This window comes from Microcebus murinus, chromosome 2 (genome assembly GCF_040939455.1).
Source record: "Microcebus murinus isolate Inina chromosome 2, M.murinus_Inina_mat1.0, whole genome shotgun sequence".
Lineage (NCBI taxonomy): Eukaryota > Metazoa > Chordata > Mammalia > Primates > Cheirogaleidae > Microcebus > Microcebus murinus.
The window spans coordinates 6,724,218-6,747,899 of record NC_134105.1 but is presented as its reverse complement, the minus strand read 5'-3'; the positions used below and the strand labels follow the sequence as shown (position 1 = coordinate 6,747,899).

The 23,682-nt window shown below is 60.1% G+C and overlaps 1 protein-coding gene across 1 annotated transcript; it reads right to left on the bottom strand.

Annotated features, from left to right (window-relative positions):
• Window positions 1–541: 541 nt before the first annotated feature.
• On the bottom strand, window positions 542–23,430 carry C2H1orf167 (chromosome 2 C1orf167 homolog). The gene is given in 25 exon segments (XM_076010023.1): window positions 542–756; window positions 1,299–1,304; window positions 1,306–1,397; window positions 1,682–1,856; window positions 1,858–1,912; window positions 1,988–2,114; window positions 2,470–2,671; window positions 4,335–4,779; window positions 5,290–5,697; window positions 6,222–6,500; window positions 7,633–7,724; window positions 7,976–8,240; window positions 9,366–9,474; window positions 9,583–9,607; window positions 9,706–9,769; window positions 11,317–11,503; window positions 12,008–12,183; window positions 13,838–13,994; window positions 14,432–14,704; window positions 16,384–16,519; window positions 17,544–17,751; window positions 18,159–18,202; window positions 18,295–19,526; window positions 20,533–20,669; window positions 23,172–23,430. Coding segments are annotated over 24 exon segments (4,989 nt in total). The 5' UTR covers window positions 20,603–20,669; window positions 23,172–23,430; the 3' UTR covers window positions 542–594.
• Between the last annotated feature and the right edge of the window lie 252 nt (window positions 23,431–23,682).

The window sequence follows — 23,682 nt, the reverse complement described above, 5'->3', positions numbered from 1 at the left end:
CTGCGTGGGGCCATGCGGCAGCAAATAAGCTTCTGGCTTATTTGCTAGGTAGGCTGCTAACCGCCCGCTGCCCTCCCCTCCGCTCAGAAGCTGTCTGCTGGCACTGCTCCCTGGGACAGTGACTGGCAGGTGCAGATGGGCTGTCCCCTGTCCTGGGTCACTGGTTCAGCAGAAAAGAGGACTGCAGCCAGGGTGGGGGTGGGGCGTCTCAGAGCAGCCTGATGGCAGAGGAGGTGGGCACAGTCTCGGGGCTCCCTCCTTGCTCCCTTTCTGGCCCGCTGGCTGGGCAGAAGGGCAGCCTTTCCGAGAGAGACTGAGCAAGAGAAGCTGCTGGGACTGCGGAGGGCACTTTGTTGTCCTTCAGAGCCCCTTGAGCTGTCCGTCCATCGCTGTTCTCCGTGGGCGTGTGGCGCACAGTTGCTTTTCTGGAAAGGCCGGGCTCACTTCTGCTTTTTTAATTTTTTATTTTTTCCTTGTTTTTTGTTTCTTTCTTACTTCCTTTTTAAAAAAATTTCCCCCCTTTTTCTTTCTTTTTCTCTCTTTCTCTTTCTTTTTTTTTTCACCTAGTTGTGCTTTTTATTCTACTGGAACAAGTTACAGCTGCAGCTGGGCCCCCAAGCCCTCCACCCCTGGGAACTCGGGAGCTTCCCTGCTCCAGGGGCTCCAGGTGCCTGGCTTGCTCAGGAGTGTTGGGCTGCTGGCGGCTCCTCTCCTTGGGCTCCTGGTTGCCAGGCGCTGATGCCACTTCTTAAAGGCCTGGAATTGGACGGGAGGAAAGGCTGCTTGTCTCAGCTCCCTCCAGGGGCTGTGCTGTGCCTGCTGAGAGCAACCCCTGTGCCCAGCTCTTCCTGTCCCCTAGACCCCTCTGCCCCAAGCAACCAGCCAGCGCTGCCCCGGGCCAAGTGCACAGGCAGAACAGATCTGACGTATGATCCGGGAAGCTGTGCTCAGAGTGGAACAAATGCGTAATGGGTGCTCAGGGACCCAGACCCTACGTGGGCCAGTGTGAGCAGCAGCTGCACTCCAGGCCAAGCCTCGTTCCCGGACTGGGTGCACGGGTGGCACTGGGCTGAGCTTGTGGCTGAGTCAATCAGGGCTCCAACATCCAGGCAGTGTGTTCTGGAACTGACTGACACCCCCTCCACCCCCCCACCCCACCCCCGTTCCCTGGAAACAAAGGGGCCCTGGGCGTGGCAAGCGGGAAGACCCCCAGCTCAGCAATGTCCATATGTGTCACTGGTTTTGGAAGAGTTGCTGGGTAAAGCAGGGAGGGGAGGTGCCGGTACCTGGGAAAGGACCCAGCTGTCTTCTTGCTGCTGTAACCGTTGAGCCACCCGCAGTCTCAGGATCCGCTGCCGCCACGTCCGCCAGGCCCTTCTCAGGTGCCACTCCCTGAGCTGTGGGGACAGTTGGCAGAGAAGGCCTCCCGCACCCACACTCCCTAGCAGCCCCCAGCCCTGCTGCTGCTTCTGCACGCCTGTGGCACCAGGGTGAAAGGGCTGTGACAAGGGGGCTGTCATCTGAGTGTTAACAATGTGGATTCCTGGGCCCGTCCCCCAAGGCTTCAGACTCAGTAGGTCCAAAGACCATACTTGGAGGGACACTGTTTCTAGGGGTGAGGGTTGAGGATGGGATGAAACAGGAGGTGTGCCCAGGGCCTATGAGCCTCCTTAGGACTCACCAGGGTCCGTGCCAGCTGCTCCGCCCCTTGAGCATCCACCCAGCGCTGCCACATCACAGCCAGGCGCCGGGCCGTCTGGGAGCCCTGCAACTGGCGAAGCAGTGCCTCAAGGCGCCAGCGCTGCAGGTACTTCCTCCTAATGGCGGAGAGCATCAAGAGCCTTCATGGCCAGGAAAAAGGGCAGAGCCCTGGGCCTGGGCTGGCTCCTCCAGGACCCCGCAGCTGTGGGCACTGGCCAGGAAGGGCCCAGCTTGGGCCGTGGCTCAGCCCTCGCCCCACCGCCTGCCCATACACAGCTGCTCTTACCCCAGCCTCCTTTTATGGGCCCAACCTTGGCCTTGAAGGGCCCTGGGTTCGGGACTGTGGTGCCCTCCTGGTCTCATTGGGGGCAGGCCTGGGGCCAAGCTACAGCAGTCGGGCCCCTGCAGCCAGCCTGGAGAGGGGAGTGGAGACAGAAGAGGTTAACACACTGGTCCAGCAAGGCAGCTTGCGCCTTGGCATGTACCCAGAAGCTGAGAGCAACGAAGAGGGTCCACAAAGGTGTAGCGCCAAGCATGGCGCCCCCCCCCCCATCTGAGCCTCCCATGGCTCCAGGCTGCTGCCCAAACAGAACTAGCAGGGTGGGACAGGAAAACCAAGTGTTTTCTCAAAACAGCTGTTTAAGAGGAAATGGGTGGGGGAAACGGTCAATATGTGTAAGACCAATTTGCCAAGGGGCTCACTCTAGACCCCTGAGGGCTGGTGACACCTCACCCCTGCACTTGTCACCCGAGGCAAGGTCTCCTTACTCTGAGCCCAGGGCGTTTCCCTCTGCGTCCTCGGTCCACTGAGGCTGTGCTGCAGTGTTGGCCTGGACGGCACTGGCCCTCTGGCCTGTGTCCAGCAGCTGCGGGTCTGAGGGAACAGCCAGAGAGGAAAACCTGAACGCAGCAGGCTTGGGCCTCCTGGGGCCCGGCCAGGGGGTGGGGGTTGTCCTTTCCTGCCCTGCGCCTGTTAGCAGGGCCTCCTACTTGTGTGTGCACAAATGGGATGGTCCACATTGCCTCGTGTCCCCCATGGTCCCCAAGCCTCCTGCAGGAGACGGAGAAGGTGCCCAAGAGTAGGGTGGCCAGTGGGACACACCACTGCCTCTGCCCGTCGCCCTGTGTGTCTGAAGACATTCAAGCAGACAGTGGCCAATAATAGCTACCACTCGGCGAGAGCTTCCCTGTGCCGGGTGCAGCCTGGGGACTCTCCCCGCCTGGACTTCACAAAGTTGAATTGCCTGTCGGAGGCCTGACCTCCCGGAAGTGGTCTGACTCTGGAGTCCAAGCCCCCGGCTGGTACTCTACACAGAGAAGGGGCTCTCCAAGGGGACTCTGTCACCACAAGATGGCCTGATGCCTGCGAGTGTCAGCAGGTGAGGCCGCCTGGGCGTGTGCGCACTGTGGCAGAAAGGAGGGGAATCAAGCCCCTGGGTACCTTGCCCTGCATTCAGTTTCTAGAAGCCTCAGTTTCTCCATCAGTGTGTGGGATCTTTGTCTCTGCTGACAGGAATGGAATGAAAGTATAAAAGTGCTTTGAAAAAAGATTGACATACCTAGAAATAAAACACATACCTAGAAATAAAATACCCTGAGGGCCCAGAATCCGCTGTTGCCGCAGCCCCACGCATGTGATTCTGCACGTGGCCAAAGCTAGGGTCTTTCAATTCCATTTTGTAAAACAAAAACCGTCATAACTTTTTTTTTCTTGGACTCTTTCTCAAATCGATTATATTCTTTCTGGCATTCTGAATAGGATTTGTGATGATGCCAATTGATCTTAGGAACACTGTCTCGCCTGCTGGGATCTCGGGCTGTGTCCCTCACTGCCATGTCCTTGGGCTGCGGTACAGCATCATTTGTGCCTGACTTTCGTGGCCTCTTCCTCCTGCCAGGCCATCGACTTTTCCACCACCCTTTGCGGTGTTGGAGCTAACCGCTTCTGGTGTGGGGAGGGACTGACAGTTACCTTTGGGTGGAGCAAGTTATAAAAGAAATTTGGGTTTTTTTCCCACTTTATACTTTCTGATTTATCTGTAATGGGCATATTTCACTTTTCTAATATAAAAAAAAAATCTTGGACAAAACATTGCTATTGTTTTTTGGGTTTTTTTGAGACAAGTCTCACTGTGTTGCCCAGGCTAGAGTGAGTGCCATGGCGTCAACCTAGCTCACAGCAACCTCAAACTCCTGGGCTCAAGCAATCCTGCTGCCTCAGCCTCCCGAGTAGCTGGGACTACAGGCATGCGCCACCATGCCTGGCTAATTTTTTCTCTATATATTAGTTGGCCAATTACTTTCTTTCTATTTATAGTAGAGACGGGGTCTCGCTCTTGCTCAGGTTGGTTTCAAACTCCTGACCTTGAGCAATCCACCTGCCTTGCTTCGCCTCCCAGAGAGCTAGGATGACAGGCGTGAGCTACCGCACCCGGCCGCTATTGTCTTTATGTACCTATGTTGATCTTAGACGGCACCATGATATGTAATGAATTTAAGTGTCTGTCTCCCGAAGGGACTGTGGCCCCAGCATGTTTATCTTTGCAGCAGACCCACGTCGGCCTGACACTGGGTAGGTGCTCAGCAAATGCTTTCGGATCCAGAGTTCATGCAGAGCCAGGAGGCTCAAGAACTGGGGAGGGGTGGTGTCTGTCTACAAGGCTGCTGGGCCCCTGGAGAAGTATCCAGCATGCAGCCACCATGGGCCAAAACAAGATGATTCTAAAGCCAGTGGCCCGAGGACCATCTGTGACCTCCCACCCACCTGGGCCGCCACTCACCTGCTTCCAAGGGGCTGGGGTGTCCAGCAGCAGCAGGAGGTGCCCCCTGCTGGCCATCCTGAGCCAGTGCATAAGGTTGGCCTGGGACCTTGTGCAGACGGTACTGGCTTCCTGGGCCCCAGCCTGCCGTCCCAGCCACACTCTGAGCAGTGCTGTCCACCACTGCGCCCAGTGGGTCTGCAGGAGGCGCCCGAGCCCAGCCTGCTGGAGCTGGGTGACAGCAGCTTGCTGGACACCGTCCTGGGCCACCGACTGGGCCCAGGCCTCTAGAACCCTGAGGGCGAGGGGAGGAGCCCAGACCCAGGGCCATCAGGGCCAGGACACTGGCAAGCCCTGCAGAGAGCCCTCCCCAGTACCCCAAGGGCAAAGCCCCACCCCTGTTCTGGAGAATAGGGTTAAAATGAGCATGGGGAGCAGCCAGGAGGGAGAAGAATTTCACATGATGGGGACAAGCGTCCTGTTTAGGGGTAGAGAGAGGACAGTCCTGCCAGCTCCACTTGACTGCCCCTCCCCTCACGAGAACGCCAGTTTACGGCACGCTTGCTGGGTGCTGGCCTGCGCCCAGTGCCTCCAAGGCAGGCTGTTGGAGACTTCCCCGAGGAGGGGCCACGCAGCCAGAAAGTGGCAGAGCTGGATGTGGCCCCAGCACCAGCTGCAATGGCCAGGATGGCCTCTCCCTATCACCCCCAACCACCCTCCTGAGCCTCTGCCCTGCCCCAGCCACAAAATGCCCTCCAGCCCTGCCACAGACAAGTTGCAGGCTGATCAGGGAGCACAGCTGGGGCTGCCCTCAGGCCATGGCACTCACCGGACGCTCAGCTTCCAGGTAGCGTGGGCTCCGCTGGCCTGGCCAAGGCGGGACTGGCATACCCCCGGGGTCCAGCACAGGGCCGCCTGGACCCCAGCTCTCCATTCTGCCAGTTGTTGGGCCGCATGGCGCCGGCCCAGGGCCACTCGCCAGGCTGCGAAGGCCTGCCGGGCCCGGGCCCGCCACAGCTGCCTGTCTGCCCGGGCCCGCTGCACGCAGCTTCTCCAGCGGGCGAGGGAGGCCTGGGCCACGAGCTGCTCCCGTGCCCTGGCTGCAGCCGCTGGGGCTTCCCGCCGCGTGGGCAGTGTGGCCGCCAGCGCCCTTGTCCTCGGGCCATCCTGGAAGTCTCGATGCTGGGCCTGGTTCGCCCCTGGTGCTCTCACAACCTCACGCCAGGCCTGGAGGTAGCTGCAAAACGGGCAAAGGAGCGGTCAGCCAGCCGCCCCTGTGGGGACACTGTGAACACTTGCAAATTCGTACTGAGCTCTGGGCAGAAGCGTCATCTATCCCCTCTACTTAGTTTTAAAATACGCATGAATGAGCTATCTGCTTGTTCCCCCAGAATGTCTCCGTCTAAATGAAGAGTTCGCTCTCTTCTCTCGGCAGCAGCGGCAGGATCCTCCGGCACCACCACCTGCGTCAACACGCGCCATGGGCGGACGTCTGAGGAGTCGCTTTCCCGTCTTCATTGTATCCCCTGAGACAAAAGGACTCACCTGGCCAGGAGCTGGACTCCTGGGGCTTGTTAGGGCCAAAGGCTAAGGTTGGGGTTGGCTACCACCCCCCAAAACAAAGAGGTGCTGGTGGTATGGCCCTCCATCTCCAGCCTGGGGTCTCCCTTCACACCCCCTCCCTTCCTGGGCCCCAACCTCCAGGGCCGCCCTTCGAGCTTCCCTCCCTCTGGGCTCTCAGTCTTCCCCAGGTCCGCCCACCTCTGCAGTAGCAGCTGCTCTGGCCGGGCCGCCGTGTGTCTCCGATGAGCCATCGCCTGCCGCCAGCCCTGGAACACCGCCCTCCGCAGGCCCTGGTGGCGGCCCTGCACCCACCTCTGGTACCTGTCACGCAGGAACTGCTGCCCTGGGGCCAGAGAGGTGCTGAAGTGCCAGTGGCTGCTCATTCCGGCCTCTCCCCTGTGCCCTGGGTCCCGTGGGCCTCTGCCTCGCCAGCCCTCTGCCCCACCCAGGTGGGAACCGAGGAGGCCGCCCCGCTGTCTGGGTTAAAACGCTTCCATTGCAAGTGTCCTCCTGGGGACCAGGCCAACCTCGCTCACAGAGGTGTTGGGGTTTTGTTTTTTAAAAATTTCTTGACAACATTTAGGAATCAGGAGAATTCAGAGAAAAATCTAGATTTTCAGTTTTTCTTTAAAAACTAGGTCTGGCAACACTGTGGGCAACGACTGGGCTGAAGAAGCGACTGTCTCCAGTGGGCAGGACACAGGCTTTCTAGAACAATCAAGACCCAGCCTGTTAACACAATGCACTGGTGCAGTGGGCAGCCTCCAAACGGCCCCCAATGGCCCGATTCCTGGGGGTCACGTCCTGCACAATGCCCCCCTTGAGCAGGGACTGGATTTCTTGACTTGCTTCTAACAAATAGAATTCGGCAGCAGTCATGGGATGTCACTTCTGATAGTGGGCTATAAAAAGACTAGCTTCTGGCTTGGGCACACTCTCTCACTTCCCCTTGGGTGGCTCACTTTGGGGGAACCCAGCTGCCATTCATGAGGCGGCCTGGAGAGAGGCCCACAGGGCAAGGCCTGCCCACGACCATGGGAGTGACCTTGAAAGTGGATGTCCCTCCCCCACTGAGCCTCCAGATGACACTGCAGCCCTGGCCGACAACTTGCCTGCAGCCTCATGGGAGACCTCGAGGCAGAGGTGCCAGCTAAGCCACACCTGGACTCCTGCCCCACAGGAACTGTGAGACGGTTAAAGGCTTGTGGCTCAAAAGCGGCCACGTATTTGGGGAATTTGTTACACAGCAATAGATAACCAGTGCAGTTGATCAGCGAGCCCTCTCCAGCTCTGACCCTGACTTAGCTGGGTGTAAACTGAGGTACAAAGAAAATGGCTTGTTCTTTATGCGCAGAGGCCAGGACCCCAGGAGCAGACCTGTCTGGGAATAACCCTCCCCGCGTCGCTAGCCACACTCCCCAGGCCTCTCCAGCGACGTGCAGCCTGAGCCAGCTCAGCACACCTAGGTCCTCCCGCTCCCCCTTGGCCGGTGCCATTCCCGCCACCTCCGCCCCTCTCCCCGCTGCTCTGCCCTCCTCCCGCCTCCTGGAGACCCCCATTAACTCCGCCGGGCTCTAAGGGCGCCACGGCTTGCCCACTTCTCCCCCACTCAGAGCTCAGACCAGTGGCTCTGGGAGGCCAGGTGAGGATGACGAGGATGACAAAGATGAAGACGAAAGTAACGGTGACACCTACCAGGAACTGAACGGGGAGCGTTGCACGGGACCCTCACAGTGACCCTGTGGGGCGGGTGCTATGCCATCCCCCCTCCACGGATGACTCGCTGGTGAGCAGCGAGTTTAAGGTGCACACGGCTAGGGGACGGGAGAGCAAGGACTCCAACACACCCTGCGGAGGCCAAGCCCAGGTCTGCTCTGCCAGCCCAGTCCTGGGTGTGCCCCGGGGGTCCCACCCCCGCACTCTGCTACAGGACATGCCATCCTGGGTCTCACCGATGGCCCGGGCCCCTTCCTCACCCACAGTGCCCCCGACCCAGTGCTCGACTCACTCAGCCAGCGGGAGCGCCACCAGCACAGGGCGCCACGCGCCAGTCGCCAGCCCCGCTCCTGAGCCCACCGCTCCGCCTCCTGCCACTGCGCCAGCCGCCGCCGCCACAGGCCCAGCGCAGCCCTGCAGCTCCGACCCCAGGCCCAGCGGGCAGCCAGCTCTCTCCGGGCTGCTTGGGCCGTGGCCCAGTGGCTCCAGCTGAGGAGGACGCTGGGAAAAGGAGTGTCCACCCTGAGGATGGGCACTGCCGCCCAGGCCAGCCCAGCCCTCCTCTCCCCTCCTCTCAGCAGCAGGATGGGGCGCAGGGTGACTCTTCCCTCGGTTCCCGTCATGGGGGACGGTGCATTGCTGGGGACTGCAGGGGTCCAACACCTCTCTGAGGGTCACATGCCAGGTGGTGGGGATAAGGATGGGACCCAGGCCGCCAATGCCCAGTCCTGCACTCAGCCACTAGCCATAAACATTGCTATGACCCAGTGCTTGCTGCATGCCACGCACTGTGCTGGGGATGTCCGTGCCCCCACCTCGCTGATGTCCATCGCAGTGAGTGCTTTATTACCCCCATTTTATTTTATTTTATTTTGAGACAGAGTCTCACTTTTGTTGCCAAGGCTAGAGTGCCGTGGTGTCAGCTTAGCTCACAGCAACCTCAAACTCCTGGGCTCAAGCTATCCTCCTGCCTCAGCCTCCCAAGTAGCTGGGACTACAGGCACTCACCACCATGCCCGGCTAATTTTATACACACACACACACACACACACACACATATATATATATATATAGTTGGCCAATTAATTTCTTTCTATTTATAGTAGAGATGGGGTCCTGCTCTTGCTCAGGCTGGTTTCGAACTCCTGATCTTGAGCAATCCTCCCGCCTCAGCCTCCCAGAGTGCTAGGATTACAGGCGTGAGTCCCTGAGCCTGGCTGGCCCCCATTTTACAGACAGAGAAACAGAGGCACAGAGAAGTTAAGTGACTTGCCCAAGACCACACAGCCAGTGAGGGGCAAAACTGGGATTAGAACCCAGGCAGCCACACTCACACATCGTGCTAGGACATGAATACATGAATGAACCACAGCTGTGAAATCTCCGGGAGGAAGCGTGACCCTGCAGAGCACCTCACCCCCGCCCCCTCCCGGGAGGACAGGAGGAGTGGAGTCTGGGGCCAAGCTGACTAGGGTGTGAGAGGGGAGCCCCCACCCGGATGGGACGCAGACCCCGAGGGGCCGCTGCTGTGCAGGCCGAGGATTGCTGGGAGAGACGGCCAGGGCGCAGCAAGTCCACAGAGCGGTGGGCAGCACGGCTCACCCGACCTGGGGTGGGGGTCCCTACCGCCGCTGGAGGGTGTGCTCGCTCCACCGCACTGCGCCCCGGGACTGCCAGGCCAGCACCTGCCGAAGCAGAAGCCACAGCCCCTGCTGCTGCCCAGCGGCACGGACAGCTCACCCGGAGGGTCTCCAGGAGCCCAGGAAAGAGGCGTGGGGGCCCTGGGTCTCAGGGTCCCTGTCCCCAGCCCCGTCCCCATCCTCTCCACCCACCTGGCCCTCACCTTCTCCAGTGAGCTGCAGGGTGTGCTGCGGCCCAGCGAGGCCAGTCCTCCCAGCACGCTGCCCGGTGGCTCCAGGGCCACGGCCGTCCTGGCACAGCCTGACGGGGTGCCCGGGCCCCACACCCGCAAGCGCCACCGCCTCAGCACGCGCCGCATCACCCGGCGCCGCACGCTCTGGAAGAAGGAGCTGCGGAAGAGGCAGGGAGTCCCTGGGTCTCAGCCTCGAGGCCAGAGAGCGAGGCCACCCACCTGCCCGCTGGAGAGCCGGGCCGCAAGGGTGCTCGCCGTGGGCCAGGCGCTGCGCTGGCGCTCCGCACCGCCGCGCCCACTGGCCGCTCACTGGGATCCATGGGGGCCGCACGACATATCAATGCCCACCGGGGTGCCACCCCCCGAGATTCTGACTTCACGGTCTGGGCTTCTGGACTTTTCCAGAGGCCCTGGGTGACTCTGACGAGCAGCCAAGGCTGGGCCGAGGCTCTGCCCCGTCACTGGCTGGTCCTCGCCACACTCCCGGGCGTGGTGGGGGCCACGCAGCTGACCGGGTGGGGCAGAACCAGGCCCAGGGACCCCGGACTCCGGAACCCACGTGCACAACCACACCAGTACTTCTGCCTCCGTTATAAAGATCAGAAAACCGGGGCCTGGGGAAGGTTATCTCTCCAGACTCCAAACAGTGGCAGACCTGGGTGGGACTCGTCTCAGACTAGCAGGGCAGCCCGGGTGCACTGCAGGAGACACCCCCGTGCCCTGAGGCCTGAAGGCCGGAGGCTGGACCAGGGGAGGGAGGGCTGTGCTCTGAAGGATCATAGTGAACTGGGTTCTCCTGGAGTTCTAGGAGTGCACTGAAAGAGACTGAGGGTCCCAGTGGACCAAGTGGCTGTGGGGATCATGGATGCCAGGTGTGTGGTTTTCAAGGACAGAATTCTTTATATATATATATTTTTTTTTTAAATTTCAGCATATTATGGGGGTACAAGTGTTAAGGTTACGTGTATTGCCCATGCCCCCCTACCCCCTCAAGTCAGAGCTTCAAGCGTGACCATCCCCCAAACGTTGCACATCTCACTCGTTGTGTTTGTACATACCCATCCCCTCCTCCCAAGGACAGAATTCTTAACCCTGCCCCCACTGGCTTCCGTTCCTCCTGACATGCCATCGGGGAAGCCCACCCCTCCCCCCTGAGCCCACCCTGCCCTCACCACAGCCTCAGCCTGGCTCTGACCCCGGCAATGACCGTTCTGCGCAAAGGCAGCACCAAGAAGGTCTTGACTCGGGGGCCTTCCTGCTCCTGGTCCACGCTGCGACTACAGCAAGCTGCTCAGCCCCTCTGAGCCTCGGTTTCTCTACTTGTGTAATGGGGCAGACGGGGCGGGGGGACAGAGCTCTGCTCCCGGCTCCTTCCCTCACTTGTTTGTGGTACGACACCCAGGCACGGGCTGGGGGCCGCGGGGGGCGGGGGGCAGCAGGGAAAGCAGACGTGGCTCCTGCCACAGGGGCTGGCCTCCGTGTGGAGACGGCACCTGCTCAGGTTCCAGCCACCTCGGTAGAGCGCCTGTCTGTGTCCTGGGCAGCCCCGTGGCCCCCCGCAGCTCTCTACCCAATCAGTCTCAGTGTCCCTAGGCCGCCTCCTGGGGCCTGGCTCCTGCCGGCTCCACAGTGTGCCCCGCCCCGTGCTAGGCCCGCCCCATGGCCCCCGGCCCAACCCTAGGTCACAGGCTCGGGGACACCTACTTGGCCCGCTGGCGCTGGGAGAGCCGAGTCCTCCAGAGCAGCAGCGCCCGGCCGAGGGCCAGTCTCCGGCAGGCTTCCTGCAGGGAACCCCGGCCTCGCTCCTGGGCCAGCCTCTGCGCCTGGGCCACTGCCCCCAGGCCACGCGACCTGGCGGCTCCAGGGGCTGAGCTGCGGAGGGCCCTGAGCCCTGAGAAGCAGTGGGGGGGAGTCAGCCAGGTCCCCACCGACCCTCCTCTGCCCGGAGCTGTCGGTAGCTGCCGCCTCAGGCCCCCGTGGGACCTCTGCCCCCAACCACCGTCTCCAAGACCCCCTCCAGGAGGCCTCAAAGATCCCATCTTCCCCTGTCAGGCTGTGGGGTGGGGGCAGGGCTGGGTGTCCCCCATCAGAGCAGAAGCTTCCCAAGAGCAAGGACAGACACACCCCTTCCGGGGGGATGTGAGATGATCAGGGAGCCTGCAGGGGCAGGAGATGAGACAAAGTCTCTCTCGCCCAGAGCAGCTTGTGATGGGGGGTGGGGATGTGTCCCAGCCAAGGCCTGCCCACTCCGGGGAACCCTCCTGGACCCTCCTAGGCCCCCAGTTCTACCACCTCCCAGGACAAGGATCCACACATTCGACTGGGGCCCGCAGAGGAAGGGGCTCGAGCGACACAGTCTGCTGGGGTGGGAGCCCCTCGACCATCATTTACGCACCTGCCTTCTGCAGGCAGAGGGACAGCTGGGTCACCTTGGCCCCATCTGAGACCTGGAGCTGTTTCATCTGCACCCACCGTCCCAGGCACGTCCTCAGGATCCCCGCCCGGCGGTCAGCCAGGTGGTTCCGGTACCGGGATCCTCTTTGCATGAACCGCTGCCAGGCCTCAAAGCACCTGGGAGAAAGTACCCAGGCCGAGCATAAGGACCGATGGCTGCGGGTGCAGCCGCCACCAGACACACTGCCAAGGCCTCGGGCAAGCCACCGCCTCTCTGAGCCTCCGTTTTCTCATCTGGGCTGCTGTGAGGATGTATGGAGTGCCACCTGCTCAGGCCCGACACCATCACCTGCGGGCACCTGGATGGCCCCAGCAGCCTCCAGCCTGGCCACTGGCATCCACGCTTGACCCCTCCTGCCAGTTCCCACTCGGTAGCCAGAGTGGTGTCCCCCCAATGTCAAGTCAAACCGTCCTCCTCTCCTGACACCTCCTGGGGCAGCAGCTCCCTTGCTCTTGTGACATTTCAACCCCTCCGCCCGGCCTGCAAGGACCTGCAGGATCTGGCCCCACGGACCTTTCCAGCCCCCACCCCCACCCCCCGCCCCCAGCCTGGACTGACAAGGCTGCAGCTGTCCCTGGAGTGCGCTGCCCCCAGGGGCCCTGCTCCTCCTGCACACCCCGCTGGCAGCTCCCTGTGCTAAAAATTCCTGGGCGGAAAACTAGGCTGGGGGATGGGACCAGCAAAAGGCCGACAGTGGGAAACTCCAGCAGACAAGCAACCTGGTTTCCTCAAGAAATAAAATGCAAGATAAACAAAGGGAGGGAGCCCATAGACTGAAAGGACTTTGACTCATCGACCAGTCTCAGCGAGTGGATCTCCATTCCAACTCTGACACGATATATACCGAGAAACAACTGGAAATTTGAGTAGTGACTGGATGTTTGTGGGTGTTATGGGATTATGGTTCATTTTTTAGGTGTGAGAATGGTATTGTGCCTGTTTTTTTTAAAAAAGAGTCCTTGCCTTTTAGAAATGCACATAAAAGTATTTAGGGATGAGACGGTGTGATGTTTGGGATTGGGAGGGGACGTGTTGGGGGCACATGTGAACGAGCTTTCCTAGGAGGCCGGCTGTGTTGAAGACGGGTGGTCGCATGCTGGGGATTAGTGTCCTATCCGCTCCACTTTTTTTTTTTTTTTTTGAGACAGAGTCTCGCTTTGTTGCCCGGGCTAGAGTGAGTGCCATGGCATCAGCCCAGCTCATAGCAACCTCAAACTCCTGGGCTCAAGCCATCCTCCTGCCTCAGCCTCCCAAGTAGCTGGGACTACAGGCATGCGCCACCATGCCCGGCTAATTTTTTTTCTCTATATATATATATTAGTTGGCCAATTAATTTCTTTCTCTTTATTTTATAGTAGAGATGGGGTCTCGCTCTTGCTCAGGCTGGTTTCGAACTCCTGACCTTGAGCAATCCACCCGCCTTGGCCTCCCAGAGTGCTAGAATTACAGGTGTGAGCCACTGCGCCCGGCCCGCTCCACTTTTGTGTAAGATAAAAATGCACCATTATAAAACTTACACCACTAGGGAAAAAAAGGCAGAGATCTGTGTTCCTTCCCGCTACGACACTCAGCCTGTGAACACTCACTTCTTGTCTGTTCCCCGACCAGCCACGGGTCCCAACCGTGGGGGGCAGAGGTGGGAGGCCGGCGCTGACCCGTGCTATGGCCGGCGCGTCCCAGGCCTGCTGGGCAGCCGCATTCATTCCTTACTTGGACACTCGTCTCTCAGTGCTAGGAGTCGGGAGCTGACTTGCAGGGAAGGGTCCCTACCTGCACAGCCAGGCTCTCTGCTGCTGGGCGTCCACACCGGCTGCGTGGGCAGCATGATGGTGCCAGGCCTGGGGGGGCCTCCCTGTCCTCCAGGTCTTCTGTGTGGCCCCCCTCTCCTGCCTGGCCTGCTCCTTCTGATGGCACCACAGGAGGAAGACTGTGGAGGGAGGGAGGAGAGAGAGCGAGCGAGCAAAGGGGAGGATCAGAGCCAGGTGGGGCTACTGACACTTGGGGCTCCAGTCACACCCATATCCAGACCTCCCCATCTCTGGTGCCTAAGAGACATCTGGTTCCAACACTCAAGCCTCTGCTGTGGGTCTGTCTCAGTGTGAGTGTCACTCAAATGCAGGTGGGCACACTCATGCTGCGTGTCCTCAAGCTTGTCCCTCAACTTCTCTGTGCCTCAGTTCCCCATCGGTAAAATGGGCACAGTTTTAAAAATGGGCACAGTAAAATGGGTCCTCGTGGAGGTCGTGTCTGGGAAGTTGCTCATTCGCTCTGGGCTCCCCCGCCCCATCCCCACCTGATAAGGGGCTCAGCCACCTGGCCTGCCTCCATCTCCCTCCCACTCCCCCCCAGTACACACCACCTCACCAGCCAGTTGCTGCAGGGCCTGCAGCGTCCGGACTTTCCCGTCTTCACCGTCTGGCCTCTGCCCAGGACGTGACAGCATGTGCTGGGCTCTCTCCTCCTTCCTCCGACTCCCTGGGCTAAGGCTGAAGCTGCTGGACAGAAACCGAAGCCTGGCCGAGGGAGGTGGCGTGGTCCCCGCCTGTCCACCCCTCGCCAGGGGGTGCTGTCTGCCCTTGGGAGCCGGGGTGCTGAGCCCCCACTTGCAGACATTCATTTTATCCCTGATTATAAAAGCTATGGGGGGGGGCAGTTCTGCTTTGCTTTATTTTCTTCAATATTGTTTGGATTTTTTTTTTTTTTTGAGACAAAGTCTCACTCTGTTGCCGGGACTAGAGTGCCGTGGCGTCAGCCTAGCTCACAGCAACCTCAAACTCCTGGGCTCAAGTGATTCTGCTGCCTCAGCCTCCCGAGTAGCTGGGACTACAGGCATGCACCACCATGCCCGGCTAATTTTTTCTATATATATTAGTTGGCCAATTAATTTCTTTCTGTTTATAGTAGAGACGGGGTCTCGCTCTTGCTCAGGCTGGTTTCGAACTCCTGACCTTGAGCAATCCGCCCGGCCCGCCTCGGCCTCCCAGAGAGCTAGGATTACAGGCATCAGCCACCGCGCCCGGCCTGTTTTCTTTTTTTAGGGATAGGGTCTTGCTCTATCTAGCCGGGGCTAGAGTTGCAGTTATACCATCATAGCTCTCTGCAGCCTCAAGCTCCTGGGCTGAAGCAATCTTCCTGCCTCAGCTTCCTAAGTAGCTGGGACTACAGGCTCAGGCCACCAGGCAGGCTAATTTTTCTTGTTTTTTGGAGAGACGGGGTCTTACTATGTTGCCCAGGCTGGTCTTGAACTCCTGGCCTCAAGCAATCCTCCAACCTTGGCCTCCCAAAGTGCTGGGATTATTTTGACCTGTTTTTTTTTGAGACAGAGTCCTACTCTGTCACCCTGGCTAGAATGCAGTGGTGTCATCGTAGCTCACAGCAACCTCAAACTCCTGGGCTCAAGCAATCCTCCTGACTCAGTCTCCCAAGTAGCTGGGACTACAGGTGTGCACCATCACACACGGCCAATTTTTTCTACTTTTTTTAGTTGCCCAGCAATTTTTTCTTCTTCTATTTTTAGTAGAGATGGGGTCTCACTCTTGCTCAGGCTACTTTCAAACCCCTGGGCTCAAGCAATCCTCCTGCCTCAGCCTCACAGAGTGCTAGGATTACAGGCATAAGCCACTGCGCCCAGCCTCATTTTGACCATTTTTAAGTGTACAGTTCGGTAGTGTTAAGTATATTCACATTGTGTAATATTTTAGTACTTGTTTTCCTTTTAGTCCTTTTTCTAAGCACTGTTTTACATGTTTGGTAAAAAATATTTTAGATACTATTTTTATCCTCTTCTTTTCTTATTTAACATTGTCATACCATTTTATTCTTGCCTTTAAAAATTCTATGCAAATACTCATAAAAATACTTCCAAAGGGGGGGACGTGAGGGGGTGACGCTTTCCAGTTGATTAACATACTTCTATTTTTAATGTTTTTTTCAAATTAAGCATGCATTACTGTTATGATTGGAAATAAGACCAATAAAGATATTGAAAAGAAAAATAAAGGAAAAAAAGAGTGGAAAGGAATTTTTTGAAAGTCTTCTAAACATCCTATGGAATGGTTGCTCCATTGTTCATTACGTGGTCAGGCCCTAATATCCTCACTCACTGTTGAGCATTTAGGCTGTTTCAAAGTTCTTACCATCATAAACGATGCCGTCGTGACGGACACCTTCCGCATGCATCTTTGTTCGAGTCTACTCGCTGCATCCCGTTCTCTCATGGGGGAGGGGAAGGAGGGGCAGCAAGGTGGGAAGGAGGGGAGGGAGGGCCACCAGCTGCCCAGGCCACACTGACCACCTGGGTGTCCCAGCCTACCTGCTCCTCTGGGCAGGGTCCGCCACTGCCTTCCTTCCCAAGGAGGGGCCCCGGCTCTGGCCCCCCCTGGAGGGTGGGAGTCCTGACCCAGCCTGGATGGGGTGCTTCTCCTGCTCCCGCTGCAGAGCCAGGTTTCTCCACTGGGTCAAGAGAGAAGGGGGAGGGGATGTCGGCCTCATTGTGCCTCCCAAGAGAGTACCAGACAGGGACGGGACACGAGTCAACTACCCCTAGCAGGTTCCAAAGCCTGTGGTCTTTTTTTTTTTTTTTTTTTTTTTTGAGACAAAGTCTCACTCTGTTGCCTGGGCTGGAGTGCCGTGGCATCAGCCTAGCTCACAGCAACCTCAAACCCCTGGGCTCAAGCGATCCTCCTACCTCAGCCTCCTGAGTAGCTGGGACTATAGGCATGTGCCACCATGCCCGGCTAATTATATATATATATATATATATAAATATGTTTAGTTGGCCAATTCGTTTCTTTCTATTTTTAGTAGAGACGGGGGGTCTCACTCTTGCTCAGGCTGGTCTCGAACTCCTGAGCTCAAACGATCCTCCCGCCTCAGCCTCTCAGAGTGCTAGGATTACAGGTGTGAGCCACTGCGCCTGGTCAAAGCCTGTGGTCTTAACCACTGAACTACCCTGCCTCTTTGGGAATGAAGGAATGAATGAATGAAGAAACGAATCCCTGCAGGCAGTGCTTTTCTTGGGAGATAAAACCTGGGGCTGGGCCCTCTCAGAGCACCCTTTTTCCAAGGGGAGAAGAACATGGACGCACCCTTCCGGTCCTGGCTGGCAAATCACTAATAAAAAAATACCAACCACTTGTATGGTAGAATGCTTGCCAGGTGCTAGGCAGGGTTCTGAGTCCCTTATATTTATTAATTTAATCTCACAGCAACCCTGATAGGTATGTACTATTATTATCCCAGTCTACAGATAAAAAGACTGAGGCACAGAGAGGTTAACTAACTTGCCCAAGGTCACACAGCTAGAAAGTGGTGGGGGCAGGATAGTTCAGGTGTCTGGACTTGTAACTACATGCTCTAGCCTGATCATTCGTGAGGTACAACCCGTCCCCAGTGGGTGCCCTCTCAGTAGACGGGTCCTCCTCCCCGACACACCAGGGCCTCACACGTCCCCTGGCCCAACCTGGAGACCCCTGACCTCTCGGAAGCTCCGGGCCAGCAGGGTCTTCGCGTGTCGTCCCCATGCCGCCTCCAGCCGGGCCTCCCGGAGCCACAGGGCCCACCGCAGAGCCCGAAGGCCCCTTCGCAGCAGCTGCCGGCGGCTCAGTGCCACCGCCGCTGCCACGGCCCGCCGTCTCCGCGCCAAGGGCCTCCAGGCTCTGAAGCATCTGGACAGCAGCTGGCGGCTGGGCACAGACCAGGCTGATCAGCGGGCGGGCCTGGCCCTTCCACCCCCAGGGAGCAGCTGGCGGCTGGGCGCCACCCGTGCGCCTTGCCGGCACTCACGGGGGTGACGCACCATGCCGCAGCAGGGAGGACTTCCCTCTTACTGGGGGCTGGACTTGGCAATCCCAGACAAGAAAGGCCTTGGAGGCAGGAGCACACCCCATTTGACGGACAAGAGTCCAGGGCAGCCTCAGGTCAGGGCTCCTGGTGCCCCGAACCCAGGAGCAGCAGTCCCCACATTCTTGTCGCTGGGGCCACGAGGCTCTCTTCATTCCCCAGCAGGGACAGCCCAGACAACGGGAGAGGAGCAGCCCTGGGAGCCTGGCTTCCCCCGCCCCCCCCCCCACACACACACCCGTGGCCTCACCGGACTGCCTCCGATTCCAGAGCCACAGTGTTTGGGACCTGGTTCTGGGAAAGCAAGAGGAGGTGACAGTTCTCAGGCTGAGGAGTGGGTGGGACAGGACTCCCCCTCTCCCACCCCCAGCTCCTCTGGCCTGTACCTGCGGGGTGCTCCTGGCTACCTGCGGGGTGCTCCTGGCTGGGGCTGCGTCTGGCGGACAGGAAGCCGTGCTCTTCTCCTCCCTGCGGGCCAGCTCCCTCAGGGCCCCCTCCTCTCCTTTCCGCCTAGGTAGGCCCCCCCGAGCTGCGCCAGAGAAGGCTGAAGAGCAGGGTGTGGCCTCCCTGCTGTACACCCCTTGAGGAAGACGAGGGTGGCCCCTCTGCGCCCTGCCACACACAGGCCCTGGGGAGCAGTCCTCCCCGGGCCGCAGGGGGTGTGCGGGAAGGGGCCCCTGCTCAGGGTCAAGATCTCCAGGCAGCATCCCCGAAGTGGTCTCCGGCCACGCTGGCTTGCTGCGTGTCCAAGACTTTGAGGGACCAGCCTGAGCCCCCTGGGACTCGAGGAAATCTGCAGTTTCCCTGTGGCCTTGGGGGAGTCTCTTCCTCCTCTCCTGCCAGGAGGCAAGAGCAGGCCGGCTGGGCTGGGGCGCCCGGCCGCTGCTGGCCCAGGGGTCCCGCTGCGCAGCACCTGGGGACCCCTGGGACGCCCTGCACTGGAGACGGGCCGCCTCCTGCTCCAGGCGCCGTACGGAGGCCAGTAGCTGGTGGATGGCAGCATGGGATGGGGCCCGAGCCTGGCTCTGGCCAGGGACAGCCAGGTCGTCCAGCGTGAGGGGTTCCGCTTCCACCCTGGAGGGCCAGTTCCCCAGGCCACGCCAGGACCTGGGGCCTGGCTGTGTGCGCCCACTGAGAGGGGCAAAGCCTGCCTCGGGCCTCAAGTCCAGGCTGTGCGTGTCTGTGGCCGGCAGCCTGGACTGCATCAGGCTGCGGGATGGGTGACTCAGTGGCCCCTGGGGTAGGGGACTTCCCCAGGGCAGCACGTGGGGCCCGAAGCTTTCCCGAGACTCCGGCCAGAGGCGGGGGCTGGTGGTCTCGCTCATGCTCAGGTTACTCTGCTGGGCAAACTCTCGGGCCTTGCCCTGGGGCCTCCCAGCGGCAGGCTGCAGGTTACTCTGTTGCCAGAAGCTTGACATGGCCAGTGGGCCCCTGCTGTCCCTCAGGGCTAGGCCCAGGCGGGGACCCGGGCTGGCGAGGTTGGTCTGGACCCCGCAGGGCTCCTGGTGCAGCGCCGCCCCTGGGGAGGGCGTGGCAGCAGGACTTCCCCTCTTGGGCACCCGCTGGCCACATCCACTGCCCGGGCCGACGCCCAGGCTGCTCCGGAATCTCTGTGGCTCTAAAGAGAGGAGAGACAGTCATGCCCTGGGGGAGGACTCGGTGGTCAGTGCTCAGGAGGGACAGGTGGGGAGTCTGGCCTCAGAGCTGGGCAGGGAAAGGGCCCCAGCGAGAGGGAGCAGGACTCCAGGGCTCTGCTGCCAGCTCTGTCTCCAGGGTGGACCGATGGGTGCCCCTGGGGGTCTTGGAGGCAGGGGTGGGAGCCACCGGGAAGCAGGGAGGTATTTAGGAGGCTGTTGAGGGGCTCTCAGGCATCAGGGTGGCAGGAGGGCAGAGTGGAGGTTCGGACAAGCTTCAGAGGCAGAAGCAAGAGGCGGGTAAAGGGAAGAAAGGGATCAAGGCTGACTCCTTGACTTCCAGCGTGAGCACGCAGGACATGGGGCAGCAGGCTGTGGTGACAGCGAGACCCCATAGAGAAATCAGCCAACTGTGAGCTGCTCTGGGGACACGGAGGTGGGGCTCGGAGGCCCCCCTAAGCCCCCAAGGCCATTCCACAGCCCAGAGTCCTGGAGGGGATGGATGAGTCGCCCAGGAGGCTCTCAGCAGCGGGCCTGGCAGATGGAGTGGACCCTGAAAGTTGCCGCTTTTTTGTGCATAGGAACTAAAGCTCAGAGAGGTTAAGCAACTTGCCCCATGGTCACACAGCTAGAATACGAGGAAACTGGGATATGAATCAGAATCTGAATTTGTTCTTGGGCTGCTCCCACCCTTGGTTGGACCAGCTCTGCAGCCTTCTTACAGCCCTGAGAGCCTGAGCAGGGAGGCCCCCAGCCCACCACCCCTGGCACAGACTGACCTACGAGAGCCCCATCTCAGCCAGGGGCACCAGTCGGGCCCAGGCCTGAGCCCCTTCTTCCTGACCTCACTTGCCCAGGCCCTAGCCTAGAAAGACTTTGTCCTGCAAGTAGCTGCCTGTGGGCGGCTAATCTTTAGAATTATCGAGGCCTGGGACAGGGGCTCTGGGCCGATGCCTGCAGGGGCCCACCCAGGCCCACTAAGCCTCTTGCCTGGCCTCAGGGGTGCCCCAGGCCTTGGGGGCATGTTCTCCTTGTGACTGGTGTCCGGTTGTGGCTCCATGGAGTCCAGGGCAGTGTCCTTGGTCTACACCATGCTCAGTGGTCTGGCTTGTTTGGTCACGTGGGCTCTGGGGGGAGAGGACAGGCTGCCCTGGCTCCCACCCAGCCCTGGCCTGGCTCTGGTCCCCACCCCCACCCTTCAGCAGCACCCTGGCTGCCCCCTGCCCAGCTCCCGCTGTCCTGGGCCTGCCCCTCACTGGTTGGGCCTCCTGGGGCCTCCTCTCCTGCCCCCCATATCTTCCCCCTTTCCGTGTAACCTGCTGGGGTCTTCCTGTGTCTGCTCCTTCTAACACTGACTGATACCCCTGGCCACCACCACGTGGACGCCACTGCCTAGGGTGCTCTCTGGGAGGGGGGACCCTGGCAGAGGGGCGGGGCCCTCTCCGCTTCCTGTTGCCACTTCCAGACCACGCTCCCTCCCCCTCCGGGAAACACTCCAGCTCTAAGCCCTCTGCAGCTGAAGGACGTCTGGGTGGAGCCTCCATTCCTACACATGCGCAGTTCTTGGTTCCTGACACTGTCTCCAAGACACCCACGGCACGCCTGAATTGTGCGTGATGTCACCATCCACAAGGAGTCCCCAAGGACGCCTGGCCCTCGGAGCCCTCCCCCTGCTCCCCTCCCCCAGTCCTGCTGTTCACCGGACCTCAGCCACCTGCTCCCATGGTCTCCCCCGACTTTGTCATTGAAGTAACTGCCCCCTCCACCAATTCAGTTTCAGGGTCCATGCTGCCTCTCCGGCTCATACCCGCAGTGTCCCAATGTCAGCGGGCCTCCCCCGTGACACCCCAACCCTCTGGCCCACCACCCTCCAGCTGTCTGTCCCTTTTGCCCTGGATGTCTCTCTCCCCTCCTTCGGCAGCTTCGGGATCAGGAATTATAATCATCCTCTTGGAGCCCTCCCTGTCCTCGCCACACTCGCTTGGTGAAACTGCAAGGCTGGTGAAGGCAGAGCCCCCCTCGCCCACACCTGGCAGGTGACAGTGGCTGGAGGCAACCCCACACGTGCACTTGACTGCCCCCCCCAGTCCCACCTGCCGCCTCCAGGGGGCCTGAAAGGGCGCTTGAGAATCAGACTCTGGTCCCCTCCCTCCTAGATACTGCCTCCTGCTCTCTCCTCTGTCCTCAAACCTCTGCCACCTCCTCTCGGGCTGCCTGCCCCTCAGCACGTGTGCCTGTGGCCTCCCCTGCTGGGGACCGACCAGCCGTGGTCCCCTCCCAGCTGGCCCTCCCCCTTGTGCTCTGGGTGCTTCTTTTTCTCACCTGCCCACGGGCAGCACCTGGGGCCAGCATGGACCCCACAGCCCCAGGGCACAGCTTGGGGACCAGGCCCAGGCCCAGATGTCACCCCCTTAGGCAGGGACCCCACCGTCAACACGTCCCACACCTCTAGTGAACAGTCACAGTGAGCACAGAAGCAGCCGGTTATTGCTTCCAACTCGAAAAAACAAAACAAAACAAAACAACTCCCCTCCCCAAACACCCCTCTTGAGCCTCCAGGTCCCAGGCCATTTTTCACCCTCATCACAAACAAATGCCAGTTCCTCCCCACCTTCCCCATGGGACCCGCCCCACAGAGCTGCCTTCCAGGGAACCCAGGATGCCCTGACTCCAGGATGCCGCTGCGGACCTCCCAGCTGCTGCGGACCGGGCAGTCTGCGCCTCCCCGACACGCCCCCGCAGGTGTCCAGCGGGCACTGCAGCGCAGTGTGTCCACAGCTGAACTCCCTGCCCTCCCCAAGACCAGCTTTCTCCCATCTCTAGGGAGGCCCCTTCTCCACGGATGGCAGTGCCAGGCTTCTGGGGGCTCAGACGAACATCTTGGAGCCACCTGACGCCCCCTCCCTCACCCCGGCAGCTAATCCCACCTGCTCTACCTTCCAATGGCAGCCAGAATCCTTCCTCTGCTCTGCCTCCGTCCTGCCTCCCTGGGCGGAGCCACCATCGCCTCCAGCCTCCCAGCTGGTCTCCCTGATTCTGCCCTTGTCCCCACGCCCGGCAGTCTAGTCCCCACGCAGCAGCCAGGCTGATTCTGTGAGCGCTTAAATCAGACCAGGCCCTGCCTCCGCCCAAATGCCCCGAAGGCTCCCCAGCCCACTCAACGTCCCCATGAGCCTTCCAGGCCCCAGGTTGCCACAGTAAGGCCTGGGCCAGTGGCCCGTTACTTCAATATAGTTATATTGGAAGGAAGCCACGCCCACTGGTTCATGGACCGTCTGCTTCCTGGCTACCAAGGCAGAGCTGAATAGCTGCAACAGAGACCCTAAGGCCCACAAAGTCTAAAGCATTCGCTTTCCGGCTCTCAGCTACCTTCCCAGCCTGCCCTCCCTCCTCTCCCCCTGGCCCACTCCTCTCCAACACACCAGCCTCGTGGCTGCTCCCCCAACAGGCCCGGCACGCCGCCACCACAGGCCCTCTGCACTGCTGTTCCCTCTGCGGGACCTCTCTGCGCTCTCCCGCAGCCTTCCAGCCCTGCCTCCAACGCCACTGCGACCTCCGACCTCCCTGCCGTGCGCTCGCCCCACCTGCAGCTCCCCGCCGCCCCTGCATTACTCCCCAGAGGCGCTTACCGCCACCTAAGGTCGTGAAGAAAGGGGTGTGTTTCTCCCTGCAGGGGCCTCTGAGCCACACAAGGGCAGGCTGTTTCGTCTCTTTTTTCCGAGCGTATTTGCAGCACGTAGACTAGGGCATGGCACACAGTAGGCGCGTAGGACCACATGTGACTAATAAATGAATGACAGCACCATGCTAAGCACCCCGCAGCCTTCAGCGGGCATCTGTCATTTCATCTGCGCCGCAGCCCTGAGACTGGGGTTCCCTGTTTCGCAAATGAGGAAACTGGCGCTTAGAAAGGCCGCCTGCCCAGCCCCGGGCCGGCTCCCCAGTCCCAACCGGGACCACCCCTTCCCCGCCTCTCGCCAAAGCAGATCCGCGGCAGCTAATCCACAGGGTCCCCTCCTACAAAAGCCGGGCTCATCCGTCCATCTCCCTGCCTCCCACCGCTCCCTCCGTCCGCCCCGTCGCCGCTCCCCCCGCATCCTTGTCCACTCGAGGACACGCAGAGCCTCCCGCCTGTCCCCA